The 25898-nt window shown below is 38.0% G+C and overlaps 1 protein-coding gene across 1 annotated transcript in view; it reads left to right on the forward strand.

The window, feature by feature from the left end:
• The first annotated feature begins 7963 nt into the window (after window positions 1–7963).
• Window positions 7964–25898, forward strand: part of MIS18BP1 (MIS18 binding protein 1) — a 50587-nt gene continuing 32652 nt past the window's right edge. The window contains exons 1-3 of the mRNA XM_077761278.1: window positions 7964–8271; window positions 11819–12453; window positions 16695–17173. Of these exons, the coding sequence (XP_077617404.1) occupies window positions 11913–12453; window positions 16695–17173 (1020 nt within the window). The 5' untranslated portion in view covers window positions 7964–8271; window positions 11819–11912. The remainder of the gene's footprint in view (window positions 8272–11818; window positions 12454–16694; window positions 17174–25898) is intronic.

The raw sequence follows: 25898 nt of genomic DNA on the forward strand, positions 1-25898 counted from the left end.
TTATATGGAAGGAGCCCAAATGTCCATCGATGGATGAATGGATAAAGAAGATGTGGTACGTATATACAATGGAGTACTACTTGGCAATCAAAAAGAATGAAATCTTGCCATTTGCTACCACATGGATGGAACTACAGGGTATTTTGCTAAGGGAAATAAGTCAGTCAGAGAAAGACAAATATCATATGATTCCATTCATATGAGAACTTTAGGGTACAAAACAGATGAACATAAGGGAAAGGAAGTAAAATAATATAAAAACAGGTAGGGATACAAAACATAAGAGACTCTTAAATAGAACAAACAGTGTTGCTTGAGGGGTTGTGGGAGGGGGGATGGGCTAAATGGGTAAGGGGCTCAAGGAATCTACTCCTGAAATCACTGTTGTACCATATGCTAACTAACTTGGATGTAAATTATAAAAAATAAAAAATCTCTAGTTACTTTTAAATGAAAAGCTAAAATTAAACTAAAATAGCAGCTTAAGCTTCCAATAAGTTGTAGTAAAAGAAAATAAGGTGATTACAATATCTAATTTGTCCCACTTATGGGCAGAATATACCTAAGCCATCCTATCTTTTTAAAGCTGATCTCTTTTCTATTATTTGCCAAGACTTCATTGAGTCATGCATTTTCTATTTCTATTTCTATCAGTATTTATTTAGTTTTATTTCCTGCATCAGAAAATGATCATTTTCACATTGTAGCCAAGGTGATCTCTTTAAAACAAATCTGACTTTGTCATTCTCTTACTTAAAACCATTCAACATCTTCACTTTTTCCTTAGAGTTCTTAACATGCTCCTTCAAAATGATCAGACTCTTAACTCCCTCTCTAACCTTATCCACCACCACTTTTCCGGAGCTTTTATCCTGTAGGTCTTTAAACAAATGAATGCATTCTTTCCATCTCAATGTCATCATCCCATACAATCCTTCTGCCAGGAATTTTTCCCTTCCTTCACCTAACATTCTTTAGGCCTCAACTTAAATAATATTGCCTCATGGAAGGTTATCTTGATCCATTAACATCATAAAATGACATGCAATATGGTTTTCTATTGCTCTGGGATATAAAATTACTTTAGTGGCATGTAAGATTTTAATCCTATATTTATTTCACTTGTCCTAATAGCAAACATGAGGTTTCTAGATTAGGACTTACTATCACTACTTAGAACAATAACCACATTAGTGTCCCAAGATCCATTTTCCCTGTATGCAGTGATGTGATAACAGCCAGATGGTTATGTCTACACCTATATACAAAGGGGGTTCTCAGGAGCCCTGAAATCATGAATCTGAGAGCTTATATAACAACTGCTACACTGCTACACCCTCAACTCCTGAGGGAAGAAAAAGCTTTATCTCCCTAAGGTAAACAAATCATGTAGAACATAAACAGATGGCTCTGTATTTCATTCCCTTAAAATGTGAAGAACAAATGGATCTGATAAAAGGAGACATTCTTCATCTTTTTTACAAGACAATTTTCTATACTCAAAAATCTTGATCAAGCAAAAATGGCAAAACAGGTAATTCCAAGAGTCTATTTTTTTACATCAAACAATCAACTTGTTAGAATCAGCTTTGGCAGTACCCTGGAAAACAGTCAAAAGTTTATAGCAACCAAGAAAATGCCACATTAAAAAGGAGGCAACTTAAAAGTAGTAGCAAAATTTTTATGAGAAGCATTTTTAACTGCCATTCCTAATTCTCCTTCCTGGATAGGGAGCAGTCTTGAAGACAGAATCTTACATTCCAAGAATGGGACCCCAGTCTTTGTTTCCAGAGAGAGCAGAACAGACTTCATTCTCAAAGAATTGTGTTTGTCTGTTCCAACCTGTCTGGGGGCTACTAGAAAAAATGATGCAAGGGGCCTGCCTTTGATTTGCTTATGATGGAAGCCAGTCAGCACTGAAAAATGGCCATACAGAGGACATTCCTCAAAAAACTGTCAGAAAAATGAACAACATGTCATTGTCTGGGGCAAAAGATTACTGTTGAGGTAAATAGCAGGTGCACTGAAAACATGGAAGGAAAAGCTGGAAAAGAGTTTCTTTGGAAAACTGGGGCATTCAAAAATGCCTGCATATACTGCATAATTTAGAAAGACATGTACAGGCCTAGGGCAGAATGCACGTGCAGAAATGACATGAGAAGACCTTGAGCTTTCACCTCTGATGAAATTTTATTTTATTTTAATTTACATTTATTTTCTATTCTATTCTAGCTCCTGGAGATCATGGAAATCTCTGTCAAACACTAGCTAAACACAAGCTAAGGAAACAGATACTTCAGAGACCACACACTACAAAGAATACAAACTTTACAAAAATAGTGTCCAAAAAAATCTCTAAACATGTAAACAGCTAGAGCCCAAAGCCAGCAACAAAAACAAATCCTGATGAGGGAGAAGAATCTGTTACCAGAGTCAGCACATTTTTTTAAAGTGTATTTATTTACATTTAGAGAGAGAAAGAGAGAGAGCATGCATGGGGGAGGGGCAGAATGAGAGAGGGAGAGAGAGAGAATCCAAAGCAGGCTCTGCACTGTCAGCATGGAGCCTGATGTGGGGCTTGAACTAATGAACTGTGAGGTCATGATCTGAGCCTAACTCAGACCATTAACCAAGTGAGCCACCTGGTGTCCCCATAGTTAGCACACTTTAACATTCAAATGTCAAGTTTCTAACAAAAAGTTGCAAAGCATGTAAAGAAACAAGTATGGCCCACTCATAAGAGAAATTATCCCTGAAGAGTCACAGATATTGGATTTACTAGACAAAGACTTTAAGTCAACTGTTCAAATTGCTAAAGAAAACTATAGACAAAGAGCTAAAGGAAACCAGAAGAATAATCTCTCAACAAACAGAAAATATCAATAAAGATATAGAAATTATAAGAAGGAATCAAACATAAATTTTGAAGCTGAAAAGTATAACAACTGAAATGAAAAATTCACTAGAAGTCTTCAATAGCATATTTGTGCAGGCAGAAGAAAGAATGGGTGAACCTGGAAAGAGACCAATTGTAAGTAGCCAGTTTTAAGAGCATAAACAAAATTGAATGAAGAAAAATAAGCAGAACCTAAGATATCTACAGAAACCATCAGGTATATCCACATATTCATTATGGGAGGCCCAGAAGGAGAGGAAAAAGAATGGTGAAGAAACAATATTTCAAGAAATAGAAACTTTAACCCCACAAGCAAAGGCAACAAAAACAAAAATAAACAAGTGAGACTACATCAAACCAAAAAGCTTCTGCATAGCAAAGAAAGCCATCCACAAAATGAAAAAGCAACCTACAGAATGGGAGAAAATATTTGCAAATCATAAACCTCATAAGGCATTAATATCTAAAATATATGAAGAACTCACACAACTCAACAGCAAAGCAAAACTCCATAATCTGACTTTAAAAAGCGTGGAGGGACTACATACGCATTTTTCCAAAGAAGACATAGAAATGGCTAACAGGTACATGAAAAGACACTCAACATCACTAATCCTCAAGGCAATGCAAATCGAAACCACAGTGAGATATCACCTCACACCTGTTAGAATGGCTATCATCAAAAAGACAAGAGGGGCACCTGGGTGGCTTACTCAGTTAAGCATTCAACTCTTGATCTTGACTTAGGTTATGATCTCATGGTATGTGAGTTCAAGCCCTGCATCAGGCTCAGCACTGACAGTAGAGCTTGTTTAGGATTCTCTCTCTCTTTCTCTTTCTGCCCCTCCCCTACTGTGCTCCCTTGCTCACTCTCTCTCTCTCTCTCTTTGTCAAATAAATAAATAAACTTAAAAAAATTTAAAAACAAGAGATAACAAGTGTTGGCAACAATGTGAAGAAAGGGGGAATACCTGTGTACTGCTGTTGGAATTGTAAACTAGTACAGTCACCAAAAAAATAATAATAATAAAGAGATTGCTCCAAAAATTAAAATAAAACTACTATATGATTCAGTAATTGTACCACTGGGTATATATCTGAAGGAAATCAAATCACTATCTCAAAAAGATATATGCAGTCTCATGTTTACTGCATCATTATTAATAATAGTCAAGATGGAAACAACCTAAGTGTCCACTGATGGATGATGCATATGTATCATATTCATATTCATATAAAGATCATATTCATATATATATAAATGATATTATTCATCCATATAAAAGAAGAAAATCCTGCCATGTGCAACAACATGGATGGACCTTGAGGGCATTATGCTAAGTAAAATAGCCAGGCAGAGAAACACAAAAACTATATGGTTTTTTTTTTAAAATTTTTTAATGTTTTATTTATTTCTAGGAGAGAGAGAGAGAGACAGCGTGAGCAGGGGAGGGTCAGAGAGAGAGGGAGTCACAGACTCTGAAACAGGCTCCAGGCTCTGAGGTGGCAGTCAGCACAGAGCCTGATACGGGGCTCGAACCAACGAACCGCAAGATCATGACCTAAGCGAAAGTCAGACGCTCAACCGACTAAGCCACCTAGGCGCCCCTACGATTTTATTTTAACATGAAATCTAAAAACAAAACAAAATAAAACCAAACTCATAGACATGGAGAACAGATAGGTGGTTGCCAGAGGCAGGGGTGGGAATGGGTAAAATGGGTGAAGGTGGTCAAAAAGTACAAACTTCCAGTTATAAGGTAAATAAATCCAAGGATGTAATGTACAGCATGGTGACTATAATTAATAATACTTAATCTATATTTGAAAGATGCTAATAGAGTAGATCCTAAAAGTTCTCATGACAAGAAAAAAAATCTAACTGTATGAGGATGGATGTTAACTAGACATATTGTGATAATTTTGCAATAATAACATATATCAAATCATTATGTTGTACATCTGACACTAATATAATGCTATACATCAATTATATCTCAATCCAAAAAATTAATAAAAATTTTTAAAAAATATTTTAGAGCAATTTCTACACCCAAAGTGGCTTGTATTCACAATCCTGAGCTCAAGAGTCACAACCTCTACCAAATAAGCCAGCCAGACACCCCTAAAAAATGTTTTTTAAGACTTTGAGTCAAGGCCATCTTCTTCCCAGGCAGCCTCCACCATAATGGATTCTGAGATCCACCCATTTCTGCCCATTCCAAGACACCTCTGATGGGTTACCCCAAGTCTCCCTATTGGGTTAGCCAATACTTTGTCAAATCTGCTTCGCAAGCTTAGGCTCCCTCTGTCCAATTCTACTTTCTTCTCCCTTTTTCTTTCACAAATGTCAGATCTGAATCAAAGACTGAAGATTTATCAGCCCCAATCCTCCTCACTCCCCCTTAAACCTTCACAGGCATTATCTCCCAGTAAATCCCTTGTACTGCTAAATCCATCTTACCATCAGCTTCCTGCAGGATCTGATGTGATATATCCTTATAGCACTTATCACAATTTTTAATGATATGATTGTTAATATTGTCTATATTACATAGCAATCTCTGGCAGTTTTTTTCCACTGAAGGGTCCTCCCCTCACAAAGCCTGGATAACGTCTCTTTTGACTGCATGCTCATCACTCCTCCAGCCCCAGACACAGCAGTAGTGATTCCATAGTTGCACATTACATAAGGGAACACAGCTGAGGGAGAGTGAGAAGAGTCTAAAATCCTGTTTCAGGGCTACATCTTACAAGGATTTCTCAACCCTTGGCTCTATCACCATTTTATTTTTATTTTTTATTTTTTTTAAATTTTTAATGTTTTATTTATTTCTAGGAGAGAGAGAGAGAGAGAGCGTGAGCAGGGGAGGGTCAGAGAGAGAGGGAGTCACAGACTGAAGCAGGCTCCAGGCTCTGAGCTGGCAGTCAGCACAGAGCCCGACGCGGGGCTGGAACCCACGAACCGCGAGATCATGACCTAAGCGAAAGTCGGACGCTTAACCGACTAAGCCACCCAGGCGCCCCTATCACCATTTTAAACTAGATAATTCTGTGTAATGGAGGGCCTGTCCTGCACATTGTAGGATGTTAAGTAGCATTCCTGACTTCTACTCACTAGATGCCAGTAGCACCCCTCTCAGTTGTGACATTTATGAATTACATGTCTCCAGACATTGCCAAATGTCCCCACAAGGGGTGTGCACAAAACCACCCCTGGTTGAGAATCACTGGCCTTAAAGAAAAAGTATCTTTCTTCTAATTATCCCCAAAATGTCATATGGTCAATTGTATTAATTGTTTCCTGCTGGAACTTACCATGGTCCTGGGACTATTCCTCCAGGCTAAGCAGACCCAGATGCTTTGGCAGCAGCTCCCACATAGCGTGTGGTTTCCATTCCCTTCCTCCTATGTCTGTCCCTTGGACCCTAAGTGGGTCTGCATTTGTTTCCATGAATAACAGACTTAAGCCTGCACAGGTTATCCCAGGTGGCTGACTGTGACTTGGAGAAGCTCTCCTCTCCTGACAGAAACTTAGAGGGCCCATCCAGGGCAGTATGTTGATGTCCCAATGGACAGATGAAAATTGTCACTTGGCCTGTATGCCTTCTCAGCACAGTTCGTTATCCACAAACTGTTTTTTCCAGTTTTGTTTGGAAAATCATTAGTCATGTTTATATAAATCCCTGTTGCTGTACACCCTCGAGTCTGGTATATACTAGCTACTTCTCACGTGAAAAAAATGACTAATTAAAAAAAAGAAAGTGTATATTTCTGAGTGTCTACTCCTAATATTTCAAGGTTCCTATTCTGGCTGAAATGTGTGAGACATGGCCATCTCCATATCAGGCACAGAAACCCCTCATACTTGTATTTCAGATGTTTTGGAATATGAATGCCTATCTCCTCAAACTCTGTCACACAAAATGCATTTCATACACTTTCATACATGTCACTTAACAGTTATCTTAAGCATAGCTTTTCCCAGAAATCTGGTACAAATTCATGTCGAGCCATTTTCTCATTATGCTGCACAGACAGAAACTTCATTTTATCCATGTAGATTTGCTTTCCTCTCCTCACAACTGGTTGCTTCTCCTTACTTGCACTCATTTGCACGTTTTAAATTTATATTTCGGATTCTGAATATTCGGTGTGTACAAGACTTAGTGGATACAGGATTTAGACGAGGGGACTGCAAAAGTCACTTTAAAAATTAATCCGTTATAACCATTTCAGTCCAGGGCTAACAGAGAAATGCGATATATGGTTCTAGGACGCTGACGAATTTTCTTGGCTGAGGCATAATCTCTCCTGTCCGGTTCTGACTTGTTGACGAGGGGGGCGGAGTTAATGGAGAGAAGATTCAGGATCGGAGCTGGAAGGGGTTTAAGGCTGAAAACATTTGTTACTCCTCTGGCTCCTCCTTCTCCGCCCCCAATTCTGAAACAAGGCGCCCTGCACGATGCTTCCAGACAGTGAATGCTTCTTGCCAGAGCGAGGAGACGCAAGATGCACAATACTCCGCGGTGGTTAGAGTACAGAATCGCTGGGTGCAATCTAGGGCAGGGCTCAGCGTATAAGTGCCACGGTCACAAACTGCTTTGCAACTCTGAGTCGCCAAGATTAAAACTTTTGGGATTCGATAAGTTCAGGTTCAGAAACCATCACACTTCTTGGGGAAATAGCTCAAACTAAACATCCCATTGCAAGTCTAACTTTGTATTCAGTATATTATCCTCTCAAGTGCAAAACGCTCTTTCTCGTTCTCAAATATCAGGCAGCCAGGGAAGGCTAAAACGTACTCGGCAAGCAGTTTTTTTCAGACAAGTAGGCAACAGTGACCACCTGCTACCAAACCAGGAGGGTAGGACGGTAGCCGAGAAAGGCCAAACGTAATAAACCGCAGTAGCGCTACAGAACGCAGCCGACGTCTGACGTAAGCTTTCCTGCCGCAGTGCATAACGGGAGGAGTGGCGGACAGCGCTGGGGGCGCGCGCCTTCTGTAAACTAAAAGAATTCCGCCGAAGACTAGAGCGGTGTTCTCGGTGCTCGTGGCAGCTTGGGGTTACCCACTTGTGGAGACCGCGTTGCCCACGCGGTACGGGGCCACCCCCGGTTTTCTTGAGTCGCACGGTGACGCAATTGCGAGCGCGCCAATCCGGGGCTGGCTGTAGCGCGGTCTCGTCAAATTTGAATTTCCAGACTGTTGTGTCTGGGAACCTCGCCGAGGGAGTGAGGGTCACCTGGGGTCGGGCTACGGGGGGCTGGAGCCGATTTGGGCCAGTGGCGCGAGCCCTGGGGCGCCCGGCCCACCCCACGCGAAGCCAAGCAAGGGCTGCCGCCTTCTAGCTCTCTCAGGCCCTTCACTCAAGGTATGAACTCCTTGCACTGCTTCCTCCGCCCTCTGCCTTTTGTCCCCTCTGGCCGTGAGTGTCCCCAGCCCCATCAGCATTCTCGGTCCGCGTGGACTTCTGTACATTTCTGGCTTTGGTAGGGGTTTCACGACTACTCATTCGTTGTGTACCTATGTATTGCGTGTCTATCGCAGTTATCAAGAGATTTCGTTTTGATAGTGAACGCTCTAGGCGTTTGTTCTAAAATCACTTCTAGTAAGAAAAAAAGCTTTACGTTAGAATGATTTGTGTGCATCACTGCCCTTGGACCTCAAGATCCACAGTGCTATAGGGGCGCCTGGGTGGCTTAGTCGGTTGAGCGTCCGACTTTCGCTTAGGTCATGATCTCGCGGTTCGTGGGTTCGAGCCCCGCGTCGGGCTGTGTGCTGACTGCCAGCTCAGAGCCTGGAGCCTGTTTCAGAGTCTGTGTCTCCCTCTGTCTCTGACCCTTCCCTGCTCACGCTGTCTCTCTCTCTCTCTCTCTCTCTCTCTCTCTCTCTCTCTTTCTCTCCTAGAAAAAAAAAAAAAGATCCGTAGTGCTATAGAAAGAGTTGATCCATCGAGCTCATGTTTTTTCTGGTTAAATTTCACATTGGTTGCCAACACGTGTAGGTATTAATAAAATTATTCTCCTCTTCAAAGTTAAACACTGTTTACAATTTGGTGTAATTTCCAGTTTTCCCCCTATGCTTATGCTCGTGTGTGTTTACTGACGTGTAATTGTACGTCCTGTTGTACTGCTTCTTTTTAAATATTTCCTGATTATATTCTTTGTCGGTAGATATCAGGGATATATCTTTTTATTGAAATATAGAATTCACTTGTATGGATGTAGCAGTATTTCGACCCATAGTGGTGAAGCTCTAGATTGTTTATAATTTCTCCTTTACGTCTGTGAACGTCCCTGTATAGTGCTTGTTTAAGAACTTGGCTTTGCAGTCAGACTTAGGTCCTGCCCTGAATAGTTGTCAGTAGGACTTTGGGCACCTGTGCCTTAGTTTCCTCATCTTCAGAACTCTTAAGAGTTGCTCTAAGGTTATGTAGTGTCTGACATATGCAGTAAATATCGACTGTTACTACCACTTATGTATATTTGAATTCACATATCAACTGTTACTACCACTTACATATATTTGAATTCTTATTTAGTAGTTTCTGTAGGAAAAAAAATTTATAAGTGGAATTTCTTGACCAACAGCATGCACCCTAATATTTTGAAATTAATCTTTACCAATCTGCTGAATTTAAGAAGTCCCCCTGTTTTAGTTTGCATCTCTTCACTTATGAGTGAAATGGAAGTGTCATTTGACTCCCTGGGTGGCCTTTTGTATTCTTTAATAATTGTCTTTAATGCCTTTTGGCCATTTTCTGGGTTGCTCATTTTTAAAAATTGATTCATTTGGTCTCTTTGAATGTTATTTATATTATATGTCAAGTGCTGGTTCCCCCCCACCCCCACCCCAAGTGTATCATTTGCCAGTTAGCTTAAAATTTGTCTCATTTTTACCAGCTCCACCCTAGGTGTTCTTTGGGATTTTTGACTCTTTCCATTATAATAATAATTCGATTACTACTGCTACCATGACAGTAAATTCCTAGAAAAACTTTTCATGTAATTTTCGGAAGAAGAGTAACAGTTATATTCAGAATCATATCCATGATAATAACAGTTGTTTAGCCCTCCTTACTTATATATTTACATTCACTATAAGTGCTTATAGCTAGATTTTTCATATAATGATTTTCCATGCCTGTATCTATTTTAAATAAGTAGCAATTTTTTCTGAGTACATCAGCATTTGCCAATTTTAAGAGTAAAGGCAAAAATTAGATTTTCCAAATAGTTTTAAGCACTTAGTGAATCACAAGCATAACATTTTAGAATTCACCTTCTTTTCTCTAGTCCAAAAAGGAACTAACGGTTTGTTAGTGATCTATGTTAGGTAAAGTATGTTTGACCTTCAGGATACTCTTTTCCTCAACTTAGGCATGCCTCTTACTGAATCCTCATCCTCTAACATCTGTCTTTTCTATCAGAGTCTGAGCATTATTATCTGTTTTCTCTGCTTTGCTCTTTTAACTAGGAGGAGAATGGGGCTTTGAGTGTTTGTCCTCTACCAAGTGATTTCCTCTTCTGTATCTATTCTGCAAAGCTATAGGTCAGAAAATCCTAGGTAATTCTTTTTTTCCTCTGCATCCTCTCTTCTACCAGCCACCCAGAAACCACAGACAACTGTTGTCAACTCTTTGGGCTTCTGCTGAGTTGTTGTTTATCACATAGTGGGAAATAGGGGCTCCTAAGAATCTTGTGTGTCTTTTTTGGAGAGGGGGGTGGAATTTGAGGTTTTTCAGAATCTTGACTGCTCACCTCCATCCTACAACATGCTTGAATTGAGAGGGGAGAGGTTGGGCAGCATGAAAGAGGAGTTACATGCTGGTTCTTCAGGCCTTTCAGTAGGACCGTAGTTACCTGCCGTTAAATGAAAAAACTAATGTGTATGTCTACTACAGATTGGGCCTGTTTTCACTTCCACTGACTTAAGTATTTTATACTTCCTGTTGAGCATTTCCTTAGGTTGTGAGGAATTGAGATTGTATAAACCTTACATACTTTGCCATTTTTTTGTGCAGTTGGCCCAATTTATTCATTTTTTTAATTTTGAGAGTTTGAAGTGAACTGCTAAGTGAGTATTTTAACTCCCAGCACAGGATTCTTTCACTGGTACATTGCCAAACACATAAATCTATGCATTGGTACATATTCCCAGAATTAACATACTAAGTATTACAGATTGCAACTGTATGGTTGATCACCTAGAATCCTAGGTATGAGAAATAAAATGTATTTATAAAAACAAGCTAAAACAAGTCTAAGACCATGTATCCTCAAGTACATGATTGCCTCTAAAAATTCTGAATAGCATTAAATTTTTTAAAAATCATAATGAGTATTATTTACTTTTGACTTGAGGGTATTTTGACTAAACCCTCATGGTTAAAATGTTCTGCAGCATAAGAAAATCAGGGTTGGGGATGATTTAACTAAAAAATTGAATGAATTTTTCAGCTTTCATTAGGACCTATCATCATAGCTGCTGCCTTAAATTTAAGTGCATAAAGGGAAAAGTTATGTTTGTTAAATTTAATCTTTTATAGTCTAATATAGAACCATATGCAGATGTAATTTAATGCTTTTTGATGTAAACATTAGATTGGGACCTCCAGGACTTGATGTTCAAGTATATTTAAAAATCAGATACTCAATATTCAATTCTTAGGGTTCTTAAGTAGATGATTTGATGAATGCTGCTTTTTCTGGGGAAGTAAATTTACAGATCAAACTGCTCTTCTAAAATAATAATAAAATGAGACTTTAACAAAAATATAAAACCTTAGATTTGTGAGCCTATAGATTATCCAGTGTTGTTATAAACCAACTAAGCCTTAGTATAATATTGTTATGGAAAGCAAATGAGCTTTTTTTGCATCCAAACATGGTAAAGATTGATTTTACATTGAACTACAGGTTCTTCTGGACCCCTGCTGAAGGTCTACTATCCTGAAAATTATAGTTAAGTGAATTATCTGTTAGAGAAAACTTGTTGCTACTATTTATCAAGATGATTGCAACACCTTTGAAATATCCAGGAAGTCATTTATCTTCAGAGACATCTTCTCAAAGAAGAAATATGCCTATGCATGCAATCTTTTTTGACAGCATTCCTGCAGGCACACTTACTCCTGTAAAAGATTTGGCAAAATATCAGAACCCCTCTTTAAAATTGAGTGACCATAAAAAGACTTATTTCCTAGAAATGACAAATTTTAATAATAAAAAAATATTTCATTCTACAATGCTAGCAGAGGCTGCCTCCTCTAACAGCTCTCTTGATATCAGTGCCATAAAGCCCAACAAGGATAGATTAAAAAATAAAGCAACCTATGAATCACCAGGAAAAATATTTCAAAGAATGAAAGAAAAAGTACTGCGTGACAAGCAAGAACAAGCATCAGGCAACAGTAGTTTGTTGGAACCACCGAAAAGTGAAAAGAAAATTTTCACTCCTAAAGGAGCTGAGAGAAGAGTATTGCAGCATACCTATGTCTGTGAAGAAAAGGAAAACAACAAATCATTCCAATCAGATAACAGTTCACCAAGAGGTTAGTTTTATTATGTGTTGGTTGAAAAGCTATAATGTGTTATGTTTATTGTGTCTTATACTGTTTTAGGTACTCAAGATATAAGAGTGAACAAGATGGACAAAAATTCCAGCCCTTGTGTAACTAGCTCACGTTCAGATTGTGGGAGAGACAAAATATGTAGTTTTTATGGTACAATAGAAGAGAAGTGCTATGAAAAGAAAAAGCAGAGTAAGGATGATGGCGAGAGTTGGAGTAGGTTTTAATTTTTCATGTGGTGGTCAGGGTATGGATCAATGAGAAGATGACATTTGAGCCAGAAAATTGAAGGAGGTGATAGATAGATACAGATGGGTATGTTGGAGGAATTGGGAAGGATGATCCAGACAAGGTAACAGCTGGTACAGATCCCCTGAAATAGGAGCATTTCTCAAATTCAAGGACCACTTATGAAGTTAGTAAATCATGCAGTGAGTGGATAGAGGTGGGGAGGAGGGGATAACTAAGTGTCAAATAATATAGAGCCTTGTCGATGACTGTAAGAGTTTGGGCTATTACATGAGCAAATTAAGGAATCAGTGGAGGGTTCCAAGCAGAGAAGTGACAAGATCTGACTCGTATTTTAAAAATATCACTCACTGTCAATTTGAAATAGTTACTGCAGTAATCTAGGTGAGAGATAGTGTTAGTTTGGTTTAGGTGGTAGCAGTGAAGATAATACATGTTTGGATTCTGTGTATATTTTGAAGGAAGAGCTCATAGGGTATGGAATAAAAGATACAAAGGGTGGCTCTAGGGTGTTTTCTTGTTGTTTGGTTGGTTCTGGGTTTGTTTGTTTTGTTTTTTGCCTGAGTAACTTGAAGGGTGGAGTGATTGAACTGAAATGGAATAGACAGGGCAGGGGGCTCCATAATTACATTTTTGTTAGGTTAATTTTGCTATATCTATTAAAAATTGAAGTGTAGGGGCACCTGGGTGGCTCAGTTGGTTAAGTGTCTGACTTCATCTCAGGTCATGATCTCATGGTTCGTGGGTTTGAGCCACTAATCCTGGTCTGTGCTGACAGCTGGGAGCCTGGCGTCTGCTTCAGATTCTTTGGCCCTCTCCCTCTCCCTCTTCCTCTCCCTCTGCCCCCCTCCCTCTCTCTCCCTCTGCCCTCCCCTCCCTCTCCCTCCCCCCCACCCTCTGTCTCTTTCTCTCAAAAATAATTAAATATTTTAAAAAATTAAAAATAAATAAAAACTGAAGTGTAGATGTGAATTAGGCTGTTGAAAATATTAGTTGGAATTTAGGGAAGTGGTTCAGGTGAGAAAAATACATTTGGGAATCATAAGCACCTAAATGCTATTTGAAGAGATTAAAGGAGCTCATCAAGGAGTAAGTGTAGAAAGAGAAAACGTTCAATGGTGAGTCCTGGAGCACCCCAAAATTTAGAATTTAAAATAAAAGATAGTAGTGAAGGCTGTAAGAAGAAGATGAGGAAGGAGAAAATCCAGGAGTGATACTTTGGAAGCCAAAGGAACAAAATGCTTAAAGGAAGGAGTCTTTGACTGTATCTAATGCTGCTGATGAGTCAAGTAAGATGAAGGATAAGATCTGAGTTCTGGATTTAGCAACATGAGGTTCATTGTGTCTTTAATGAGGAGAGTTTGGTGAAGTGATAGGAGCAAAAACATGATTCAAGAGGGTTCAAGAGAAAATGTGAGGGAGAGAAATTGACAGTGGTGAATATAGACAGTTCTTCGAAGAGAAATATGGGCAGTATGGTTTTAAAATATTTTATTGTTTTTAATGTATGATGATACAACATTTTTGTATGCTATTGGGAATGATCCTGTAGGGAAAGAAAAACTAAAATTGGTAGTATGATAATACCCTTGAGTACTTGAAAGGGAACTGAATCTAAAAGTGGAAGTTTTGGCCTTAGCTAGGAACATAAACAGTTCATAAATAAGAAGATAGGCAGTGTTGTATGACTGGAGAAATAATCTGAAGTGGGCAGTAAAGTCAGCTGAGAGTAAGCATGGGAAGCAGGTATTAAAGTTTAAGGAGGTAGAGGTTTGAATAATGCAGGATAGTGGAAGACTAAATGGTCTAGGCTTACATTTGATTTCTTGGGCAACATTAAGGACCTAGTTGAAACTTGTGAGCATGAATTTAAATGAGAGCAATAAATATGGTTATGACTTTTTCTCCAGCCCTGCTTAGCTGCATAGATGCTGCTCAGGAATAGGCAGAGCATTGGAATTTATCAGGATTGTAATTTTATCAGAGTGAAGAGGACAAAGGAGTTGAGGTATATGTGTAAGGGAACCATGATATTTAAGTTAGTTATACAGAGAAATGAAGACCTGAAGGAAATGAGGAAGTGTAAAGAAGTGTAGGTCTTGTTAGGATAGTCGTTGGATTTGAGAGAATAATTTGGAAAGATAGGAAGTGGTCAGAATTAGAGACATTTGAAGTTGAGCTTTTTAATGAGTTACAGTAATTCAAAAAATATATTTTACATGCATTATCTCATAATCATCCTTTCAGCAGACACTATGAGTAGATGCTCATTTAATAGTCTAAAAAATGGGGCTTACAAAAAGGTTATGTCTCCTCCATGTATCACGTATGATAAGCGACAGGCTAAGAATTAATGCAGGTGTCTATTGGAAAGCCCATGCTCTTTACTACACAATAGATTGTGGATATACTGTTGTATTTCAGAGACAGTGGTCTATTTTAATACGAAAGAGTATGAGTTTAGGATAGAGGTGGAGTACACAAAATCTGTTTCATATAGTCTGGGAGAAAAGAAAGTAGCAAATGAAATAATGCACATTAAAACATGTTTTATTAAGTGGAACTAAAGAGGAAGAAATAACTCACTGCTTCGAGAATCTGATGACTCTTTCCCCAGAAAATGTGCACATATATATATATATATATATATACACACACAAACATTTTGTATGTAATTCCAGAGACCTTTTGGACTCTGCATGGACTTTGGAGTCTGCATGGACTGTGCTTTAAAATAAAAGACCCAGATTCTATAGCATGTTATATCTGATTGAATTATCTGATTGAATTGTCTTTACTTCATTGCCTTGCCATTTCTAATAGAATGAGTTAAAGAAATAGAAACTTATCCTTTTATGACACTTGTTATTATGATAAAATCTTCATATTAAGATTTTAAAGCGAAAGCTGCATTCTTAAGCAAAATCACTACCAATTTTTTCAATTATATTTGAAATTAAACATAAAAAGAAAATAATTGATTTTTTTCCTCTAATTTTAAGTCTGTTACCTTCCCCTTTGTGTGTGAAAGAATGTCGACCATGATGAAATAAAACTTAAACCATCTAGTATGCAAAGTAGAATAAAATGTAAACAATATTATTAGTTTCTACTTATCTAGTTGATAAGCCTACTAGATTTTTGCCTTTGAAGGCCTACTAAAGAGATGTCAAAAGGATGTAAATTATGATTGCGTCTGCTATTGAGTCACAACATTTAGACTTTTAATAAATAATCTACAACTCTTTGGCTGTTCTTTCAACATTTAGAAATTTACAGCAACCAGAAGCAGAAGCAGAATTTTCAAGACTGGATGGTACTTCATATATAACTTAAGATATACCTATCTGATTTGTTGCAGCACCAGAATTATATTCCAGATCTCTAAGCTTCTAGTAATATACTTTTGTCTAGAGCTGGCAAGTTATAACATGTAGTTTTGAAACCATTCTTTCTTGGTGTAATGTAGATAGAATGGGATGAAGGCATGAGAAAATAAAATGAGAAATGGAACTCCTTTGTTACAGAAGTGTACTATATTGAACTGATCATTATTGAATATAAGTCCTAAGATTTTAAAAAGGCTTTTTTTTCTTTTCAGTGACTAATACAATTCAATTTCCTCTTTCTTTAAAAAAAAAAAAAAACAACCTCAGTGCAAGAATTTCCTCTAGAATCATCAAATAGTACTTTCTTTCTGATAAAGCAAAAGATTCAATGTCAGCAGGAAAAGAAAGCATAATTTAACTTATGGTAAAGTCCTTTTTGTTTTGTTGAGTGTGTAGTTAAACATTCTAGATAGTTATTCTCCCCATGTAGGCAATCCGTTTCAGAGAAACAGTGGGCAGAAGAAGGGTGGAGCATTACTAACCTAAAGACTTCTTTTGTATATGAACAGCTTTATATTATTCTATTTCTCTCTTAATTTCATATGATTCTTATATAAATTTTGTTTGGTTTTGTATTTTTTGCAGAGGTTCCATTTCTGAACCAAGAACATGAAAATGTTTCAGCTGCAGGATTCTCAAACAAGACATTACCTAGAGTTCAGTTGGCTAAACAAACTCTTCACTCAAAGGAGAAAACATTTGTAACCACTAAGTCTGAAAAGGACACCTTTGTTTTAGAAGGTGTTGAATCTGTCATTGAAAAATCCCAAAATACAACTGTTGAGACTCTCAATACTAACTGTGTTCCTGTTAAAAATGATGAGCAATTAATTTCTGATAGTAAGGTAGCAACAGAAACGACTTCACAACAGGAAATTAAGGAAGGATATGAGAATCCAGTGCCCACAGAGACTGATCTGGGTTCCATGAATGATACATGTAAAATTGTGCTTGCAACTCCAAGATTTCATATAACAATACCTCGGAAAACAAAAAGAAATGCTTCAAATCGTTCTCCTCCAGGTACACTTCAAACTCTTACAAATGGAGTTAAAGAAATTAAGGTAGGAAAACTTAAGGCCAGTGTGCATTTGTGATTTTACACCTATTCAAGAGCTTGAGCTCCTAAGCTCCCTCATTAACAGTAGCTGCATATTTGTGTTTCATTATTATTTAGTGTAGAGGCAATGTGGCCTACTGAAAAGTGCAGTGGGCTAAAAGTAAGAGAATCCAAGTGTTAAGTTTTAACTTTGCTCTATTTCCAATTGTGTAATTCTCAACAATTTACTTCTTTTGGGGATGAACACTGAGTTCATTTCTGTTCTTATTTTTTGTTTTTTTGTTTTTTGTTTTTTCCTGATTCTTGGGTACTGTTAACAGCAATTAAAAGAGAAAGGAATTGGGGAGCCTGGGTGGCTTAGTTAAGTGTCTAACTTCGGCTCAGGTCATGATCTCGCAGTTTGTGAGGTCGAACCCCACGTTGGGCTCTGTGCTGACAGCTTAGCGCCTGGAGCCCATTTCAGATTCTGTGTCTCCATCTCTCTGCCCCTCCACCCTTCATGTCTTGCTCGCCTTCAAAAAAAAAATAAACACTAAAATTTTTCTTTTTTAAAAAGAGGAATTACAGCATCTGAATACTTGAGAATTTTTCCTGTTGTAAAGTAATATAGACTGATCATTAAAACACTTTGGGCCATCACACTATATTATAGTAGGATAAATTCTCTGAATGAAGTAGAATGGAAATACAAGTTCAAGGAGAAAGATACAATGTATATTTTCTAATTGTTATAGGTTTGTCAATTAATATTTAAAAGAATGATGGTGGTATTTAAATTTCCATTTAAATTTGAAGGGCACTTGGTTGGCTCAGTAGAGCATGTGATTCTTGATCTTGGGGTTGTAAGTTCAAGACCCATGTAGGGTGTAAAGATTATTTTATTTTTAATTAATTTATTTTTTAATTTCTATCCAAGTGAGCATTTAGTGCAACAGTGATTTCAGAACTAGATTCCTTAATGCCCCTACCATTTACCCCATCCCCCCTGCCACAACCCCTCCAGCAACCCTCTGTTTGTTCTGTTTAAGAGTCTCTTATGTTTTGTCCCCCTCCCTATTTTTATATTATTTTTGGTTCCCTTCCCTTTTGTTCATCTGTTTTATATTTGAAATTCCTCATATGAGTGATGTCATTTGTCTTTCTCTGACTGATTAATTTTCCTTAGCATAATACCATCCAGTTCTATCCATATAGTTCTAAATGGCAAGTTTTCATTCTTTTTGATTGCCAAGTAATTCTCCATTGTATATATGTACACCACATCTTCTTTATCCATTCATCTGTTTATGGACATTTGGGCTCTTTCCATACTTTGGCTATTGTCAATAGGGCTGCTATAAACTTTGGGCTTCATGTGCCCCTTCGAAACAGCACACCTTGGATAAATACCTAGTAGTGCAATTGCTGGGTCATAGGGTAAGGAACCTCCATAATGTTTTCCAGAGTGGCTGCACCAGTTTGCGTTTCCACCAGCAGTGCAAAAGAGATCCTCATTCTCTGCATCCTCGCCAACATCTGTTGTTGCCTGAATTGTTACTGTTAGCCATTCTGACAGGTGTGAGGTGGTATCTCACTGTGGTTTTAATTTGTATTTCCCTGATGATGAGTGATGTTGAGCATTTGTTCATGTGTCTTTTAGCCATCTGGATGGCTTTGGAGAAATGTCTTTCATGTCTTTTGCCCATTTCTTCACTGGACTTTTTTTGGGGGAGGGTGTTGAGTTTGATAAGTTCTTTATAGATTTTGGATACTAACTCTTTATCTGACATGTTGTTTGCAAATATCTTCTCCCATTCCGTTGGTTACCTTTTAGTTTTGCTTTTGTTTTCCTTGCCTCCAGAGAAGTGTTGAGTAACAACTTGCTGCAGCCATGGTCAAAGAGGTTTTTTCCTGCTTTCTCCTCAGGGTTTTTGATGGCTTCCTGTCTCAAGTTTAGGTCTTTCATCCATTTTCAGTTTATTTTTATGTATGGTGTAAGAAAGTGGTCCAGGTTCATTTTTCTGCTTGTTGCTCTCCAGTTTTCCCAGCACCGTCTGCTGAAGAGACTGTCTTTATTCCATTGGATATTCTTTCCTGCTTTGTCAAAGATTAGTTGGCCATATGTTTGTTGGTCCATTTCTGGGCTTTCTGTTCTGTTCCATCGATCTGAGTATCTGTTTTTGTGCAATACGTTACCATCTTCATGATTACAGCTTTGTAATACATCTTGAACTCTGGGATTGTGACGTCTCTAGCTTTGGTTTTCTTTTTTAAGATTGTTTGGCTATTTGGGATCTTTCCGGTTACATACAAATTTAAGAATTGCTTGTTCTAGCTTTGTGAAGAATGCTGGTGTTATTTTGATAGGGATTGCATTGAATATGTAGATTGCTTTGGGTAGTATGGACATTTTAACAATGTTTTTTCTTCCTATCCAAGAGCATTAGGAAAATTTTCCATTTTTTTTATGTCTTCAATTTCTTTCATAAGCTTTCTATGGCTTTCAATGTATAGATTTTTCACCTCTTCGGTTAGATTTACTTCTAGGTATTTTATGGTTTTTGGTGCAGTCATAAATGGGACCGATTCCTTGATCTCTCTGTTGCTTCATTATTGGTGTATAGAAATGCAACCGATTTCAGTGCATTGATTTTATATCCTGTAACTTTGTTGAATTCATGAATCAGTTCTAGCAGTTAAAAAACTGGTCTGATCTTTTGGGTTTTCCCTATAGAGTGTCACGTCATTTGTGAAGAGTGAAAGTTTGACTTCTCCTGGCCAATTTGGATACCTTTTATTCCTTTTGTTGTCTGATTGCTGAGGCTAAGACTTCCAATACTATGTTGAATAACAGTGGTGAGAGTGCACATTCCTGTCATGTTCTTGACCTTAGGGGGAAAGCTCTCAGTTTTCCCCCCAAGAGGTTGATGTTAGCAGTGGGTCTTTCATATATGGCTTTTATGATTTTAAGGTATGTACCTTCTCTCCCTACTTTGTTGAGGGTTTTTTTTTTTTTATCAAAAAAGGATTCTGTATTTTTTCAAATGCTTTCTCTGCATTTATTGAGAGGATCATGTGGTTCTTGTGCTTTCTTCTATTGATGTGATAAATCACATTGATTGGTTTGCAGATACTGAACCAGCCCTGCATCCCAGGTATAAATTCCACTTGATTGTGGTGAATAATTCTTTTAATGTGTCGTTGGATCTGGTTGGTTAATATCTTATTGAGGGTTTTTGCATCCATGTTTATCAGGGAAATTAGCCTGCAGTTCTCCGTTTTAGTGGGGTCTTTGGCTTTGGAATCAAGGTAATGCTGGCTTCATAGAAAGAGTTTGGAAGTTTTTCTTCCATTTCTATTTTTTGGAACAGCTTCAAAAGAATAGGTGCTAACTCTTCTTTAAATGTTTGGTAGAATTCCCCTGGAAAGCCATCCAGCCCTGACTCTTGTTTTTTGGGAAAATTTTGATAACTCTTTCTACTTCTCTACTGGTTAAGGGTCTGTTCGAATATTCTATTTCTACCTGATTCAGTTTTGGTAGTTTATATTTTTCTAGGAATTTGTCCATTTCTTCCAGATTGCCAATTTTATTGGTGTATAATTCCTCATAATATTCTCTTAGTATTGTTTGTATTTCTGCTGTGTTTGTTATGACCTTTCCTCTTTCAATCTTGATTTTATTTATTTGGGTTCTTTACTTTTTCTTTTTGATCCAGCTGACTAGTGGTTTATCAGTTTTGTTAATTCTTTCAAAAAACCAACTCCTGGTTTCATTGATGTCTTCTACTGTTTGTTTTATGTGTGTGTGTTTGTTTTTGGTTTTGTTTGTTTATTTTGGTTTCCATAGCATCGATTTCTGCTCTTTATTATTTCCTGTATTCTGCTGGCTTGGACTTTTATTTGCTGTTCTTTACTAGCTCTTTAATGTGTAAGGTTAGGTTGTGTATCTGAGACCTTTCTTCTTTAGGAAGGCCTGGATTGCTATATACTTCCCTCTTATGACCACCTTTGCTGTGTCCCAGAGGTTTTAGGTGGTATTATCATTTTCATTGGCTTCCATATACTTTTTAATCTCCTCTTTAACTTCTTGGTTAGTAAGATGTTCTTTAGTTTCCCAAGTGTTTGCTGTCTTTCCAAATTTCTTCTTGTGGTTAATATCGAGTTTCATAGCGTTGTGGTCTGAAAATATGCATGGTATGGTCTTGATCTTTAGTACTTGTTGAGGGCTGATTTGTGATCCAGTATGTGATCTTTTCTGAAAAATGGTTCATGTGCACTTGAGAAGAATGTGTTTTCTGCTGCTTTGGAATGAAACGTTCTAAATATATCTGTTCAGTCCATCCAGTCCATGTGTCATTCAAAGCCACTGTTTCCTTGTAAGTTTTCTGTTTAGATGATCTGTCCATTGCTGTAAGTGGGTGTTGAAGTCCCCAACTATTATGATATTATCAGTTATTTCTTTATGTTTGTGATTAATTGATTCATGTATTTGTGTGCTTCCGTATTTGGAGAATAAATGTTTACAATTGTTAGACTTTATTGGTGGATAGACCCCTTAGTTATGATATAATGCCTTTTTTCATCTCTTGTTATAGCTTTTATTTTAAAATGTAGATTGTCTGATATAAGTATGGCTACTCTGGCTTCATTTTGGCGACCATTAGCATAATACATAGATGGTACTCCATTCCTTTACTTTCAATCTGAAGGTGTCTTTATGTCTAAAATCGGTCTCTTATAAACAGCATATAGACGGATCTTGTTTTCTTACCCATTTTGTTACCCTATGTCTTTTGATTGGAGCATTTAGTCCATTGATGTTTAGAATGAGTACTAAAAGATATGAATGTCTTGTCATTATGTTGCCTGTAGGATTGGAGTTCTCTGGTCCTTTCTAGTCTTTGTTGCTTTTGGGCGTTTTGGTTGTTTTGTTTTGTTTCGTCTTTTCTCTCTGCAGAGAGTCCCCCTTAAAATTTCCTACAGGGCTGGTTTAGTGGTCACAAACTCCTTTAATTTTTGTTTGTCTGGGAAACTTTTTATTTCTCTTTCTATTTTGAATGACAGGCTTGCTGGGTAAAGAATTCTTGGATGCATATTTTTTCTGAATCAGCACATTGTATATATCCTGCTACTCCTTTCTGGCCTGCCAAGTTTCTGTGAATAGGTCTGCTGTGAACCTGATGTCTTCCCTTGTAGGTTAAGGACTTTTTTTTCCCTTGCTGCTTTCATGATTCTTTCCTTGCCTGAGTATTTTGTGAATTTGACTATGGTTAAATTATTGATGGTTGGTTTTTGTTGAATCTTTTGGGAGTTTTCTGTGCTTCCTAGATTTTGATGTCTGTGTCTTTCCTTCTGCTATGATTTGTTCACATAAACCTTCTACCCCTTTTTTTCTCTCTTAATCTTCTGGGATCCCTATGATTCTGATGTTATTCTTTTTTAATGAGTCACTGATTTCTCTAATTCTTATATCGTGCTCTTTTGCCTTAGTCTCCCTCTTTTTTTCTGCTTCATTATTCTAAGTTTGTCCTTTATATCACTCCTGCTTCATCCATCCTTGCCATATGGCATCCATTTAAGATTGCAACTGAATTACAGCATTTTTTATTCCATCCTAAGTAGCTTTTACTTCTTTCATCTCTGCGGAAAGGGATTCTAATCTATTTTCAACCCCAGCTCGTATTTTTATTGTGATTCTACCTTCTTGTTCAGACATCTTGCTTGTATCTGTGCTAAGTCCCTGGTTGTCATTTCTTCCTGTTCGTTCTTTTGGGGTAAATTCCTTTGTGAATTCCTTTGTTTTGTCATTTTGAAGGAAAAAAAGGAATTATAAAGTAAAAAAAAAATTTAAAAAGAACAAAAAATCAAATAAAGATTTCTAGATCCTAGGACGTTTTGGTCTGGTTGTGAAAGAACTTTGATAGATTAGAGAAAAAAAGGGAAAGATAAGAACAGGAAAAAAAAGGAAAATGTTTGAAAATTTGAAAAAAATGAATACAATGAAACAGAATCAAATGAAATGATGAAAGTAAAATGGAATTTTAAAAATTTACAAAATAAAATATATAGTAGAAAAAGTTAAAGAAATATCTTTTTGATAAAATGGAAAATAAAAATAAAGTTTTCTTTTTCTGTATTTAAGAATAAAAAAAGAAAAAGAAAAAAAATTGAATAGTCGGACCAGTGAACAGAATGAAATGATTGAAAATACATCCTGTTTCCCTTAGAAATCAAACTATGAAGCACTTTATAGTCTGTAAATTAAGCAGGAAGACAGACTTGTGGTGTTCCTGAAGAGCAAGGTTGGCGTAGTTGGGCAGGGCTTAGTGTAACGGCTCCATTCTCCACTAAATGGCGCTGCTTATCTTACTGGGGTGGATTGTTGTGCTATGTGTAGGCCTGTATGTGCATGCGTGGGAGGGGTGAAAATGGCGTCACCCAGCTATCTAGTCTCTAGTATCGAACTCTGTGCTCTCCCTGACCAGCAATTAAGCATCCATCTTTTGTCTCTGGCTTCCATTCACTCCCTGCTTTTTACACTGTCTGTGACCATGCCATCAGGCTGCCACCTGCCTCCTGAGATTTATCCCAGATGGGGCTGTGTTTCTCAACCCTTCACTTCTGAGAGACTGCAGCTTTGACCTCAGACCCTCTGGGGGAGGGTCTCACTGAGCAATGGACAGGTGCCGGTCCGCCCCCAGTAACATTCATGAGACCATGCTGCCGCCGCCAATGCCCAGAGACTGCAACTAGGTGCCAGCCTGCCCCAGAAAAAGTTCACTCAGTCGTGTCACAGCAGCGTTTCATGGATTATGGTTAAATCACAACATACATCTGGCACCAGCCTTCACCGTTAACATCCTTGTTCTAACACCAGCAAATGTGGTTGTTCTCCAGGGTCCACTGGGACCTTTGCCTACTGCAAGGCCTCGCAGCCTCTACCGAATGTCTTCCCAGCAGGGAAACTGCTACTCCCCGTGAGGCCCAGGACCCCTTGGATCTCATTCTATGTTCCTGGGGATGTACCCTTCCCACCAGAGCTCTGCCAGGTATCAAGCTGTGGAGTTCAGGCTCTGTTCTCCCCGTTTATAGAGTCTTAATGGAATTTAAACCCTCTACTTTTTCTTTTTCCCTTTTTTGTTCAGTCCCTTGTGGCTGTCTCTACTCTTCTACTTTGTCTCCAGCTGTTTTCAGCATGGTGGGGGAGGGTTAATTTACCTGTACTCTCCACAAACAGAAATGGCTTCTTGCCCTCCATGGCTTCTCTCTCCCCCAGTTCACCTCTCCTGCCGAGTTCTGTGTTCAGGTTGTGCATATTGTTGTGTTGATCCTCATATCAGTTTCCTTGGTGTACAAGATGGTTTAGTGTTGATTTGGCTGCATTTCAGGGATGAGAGATGCAAAAAAACCTTCCATGCTGTTCCACCATCTTGGCCCCTTAGAGATTACTTTAAAATAAAATCTTAAGAAAAAAAACCTACATAAGTTTGAAAGTGTGATATAACAGTTACAGTTTAATGTTTCAGTGTATTCTTGGAAATTGCATTATTTGTAAATACTTAGACTTACAATGAAAATTTTTAGATGTTGCTTTAAAAATGTGTGAGATGGTTTGAACAAAAAGATGTGAAGGCAAATGTAATGGGAGATCCCACAGCACTAATACTATCATTGCTACAGTGCTCTTTATTTTACTTACTACAAGAAGACCAAGCCTCCCAAGACTATCTCTGTACAGTTCTATACATCCTCTAATTTTGACCCTATCTCTCTCTCTCATGTCCAGTTCTCCAAACATTACATTGTGCCCTCTTGAACTCAAGGGTATATCATCAGCAACATGTTATATTCTCAGTTTTCTGTGAACTTTTCTTAACCTTCTATAACCAGAATACAGCTTCTTAAATGGTGGTTCTTTTTTTCTCCCATATCCCACATTATTGGACCTAGAGATGAAATAATGTGCTCTTGTGTCCCTCATTGCTGTTTCAGGCCATTTTCCTTCCTTCTCTTTAACAGAACCCATCCCCTGCCCCAGCTTCTTTGAAGTATGTGCTGTAAAACTTTATCAGTCCCTTGTTCACTCTTTTCGTGGTCACATAGAATACAACATAGTCATGGCCTTGCATTACTATTGAAGTGTTTAATATCTGTTATTTCTTCCTCTGCTACTACCTCTGTCATCAACCCTGGTGACACCAACATCCATATAGATGATCCATCCAGTCCCCTTGAATTCTTTTTTTTTTTTTTAAGTTTATTTATATTGATAGACCTAGGGAGGGGCAGAGAGAGTGAGAGAGAATTCTAAGCAGGTTCTGCACTGTTGGTGTGGAGCCTGACACAGGAATCGACCTCACAAACTGTGAGATTATGACCTGAGCTGAAGCCAAGAGTTGGACACCCAGCTGATGAGCCACCCAAGTGCCTCCAGCTTCCTTAAATTCTTGATTTTAAGTGACCATTCCCTTACCCTCTACTCTAGTCACACTCATACCTTGTCTTTGTCAGTACATGCACTAGATTTTCACTTTCAAACATCCTGCTCTCATCAACTCCTGTCTTTCTAGATCATTCTGCCCCTAGCACTCTTCTCCTTCCCTCATCATCAATACTGCACTTTACTAAGGCAACCTTTAGTCCCTCAACTCTCTTGTCTCCATTTCTCTCTACTTTACACTAATTCCATGGCCCTATTATAACCATTCCCTTGATTTAACTCTCAGTTCTCTGTTGGTTTTCCCTCTGTC

Source organism: Crocuta crocuta, unplaced genomic scaffold (assembly GCF_008692635.1).
Source record: "Crocuta crocuta isolate KB4526 unplaced genomic scaffold, BGI_CrCroc_1.0 scaffold163, whole genome shotgun sequence".
NCBI classification, from domain to species: Eukaryota; Metazoa; Chordata; class Mammalia; order Carnivora; family Hyaenidae; genus Crocuta; species Crocuta crocuta.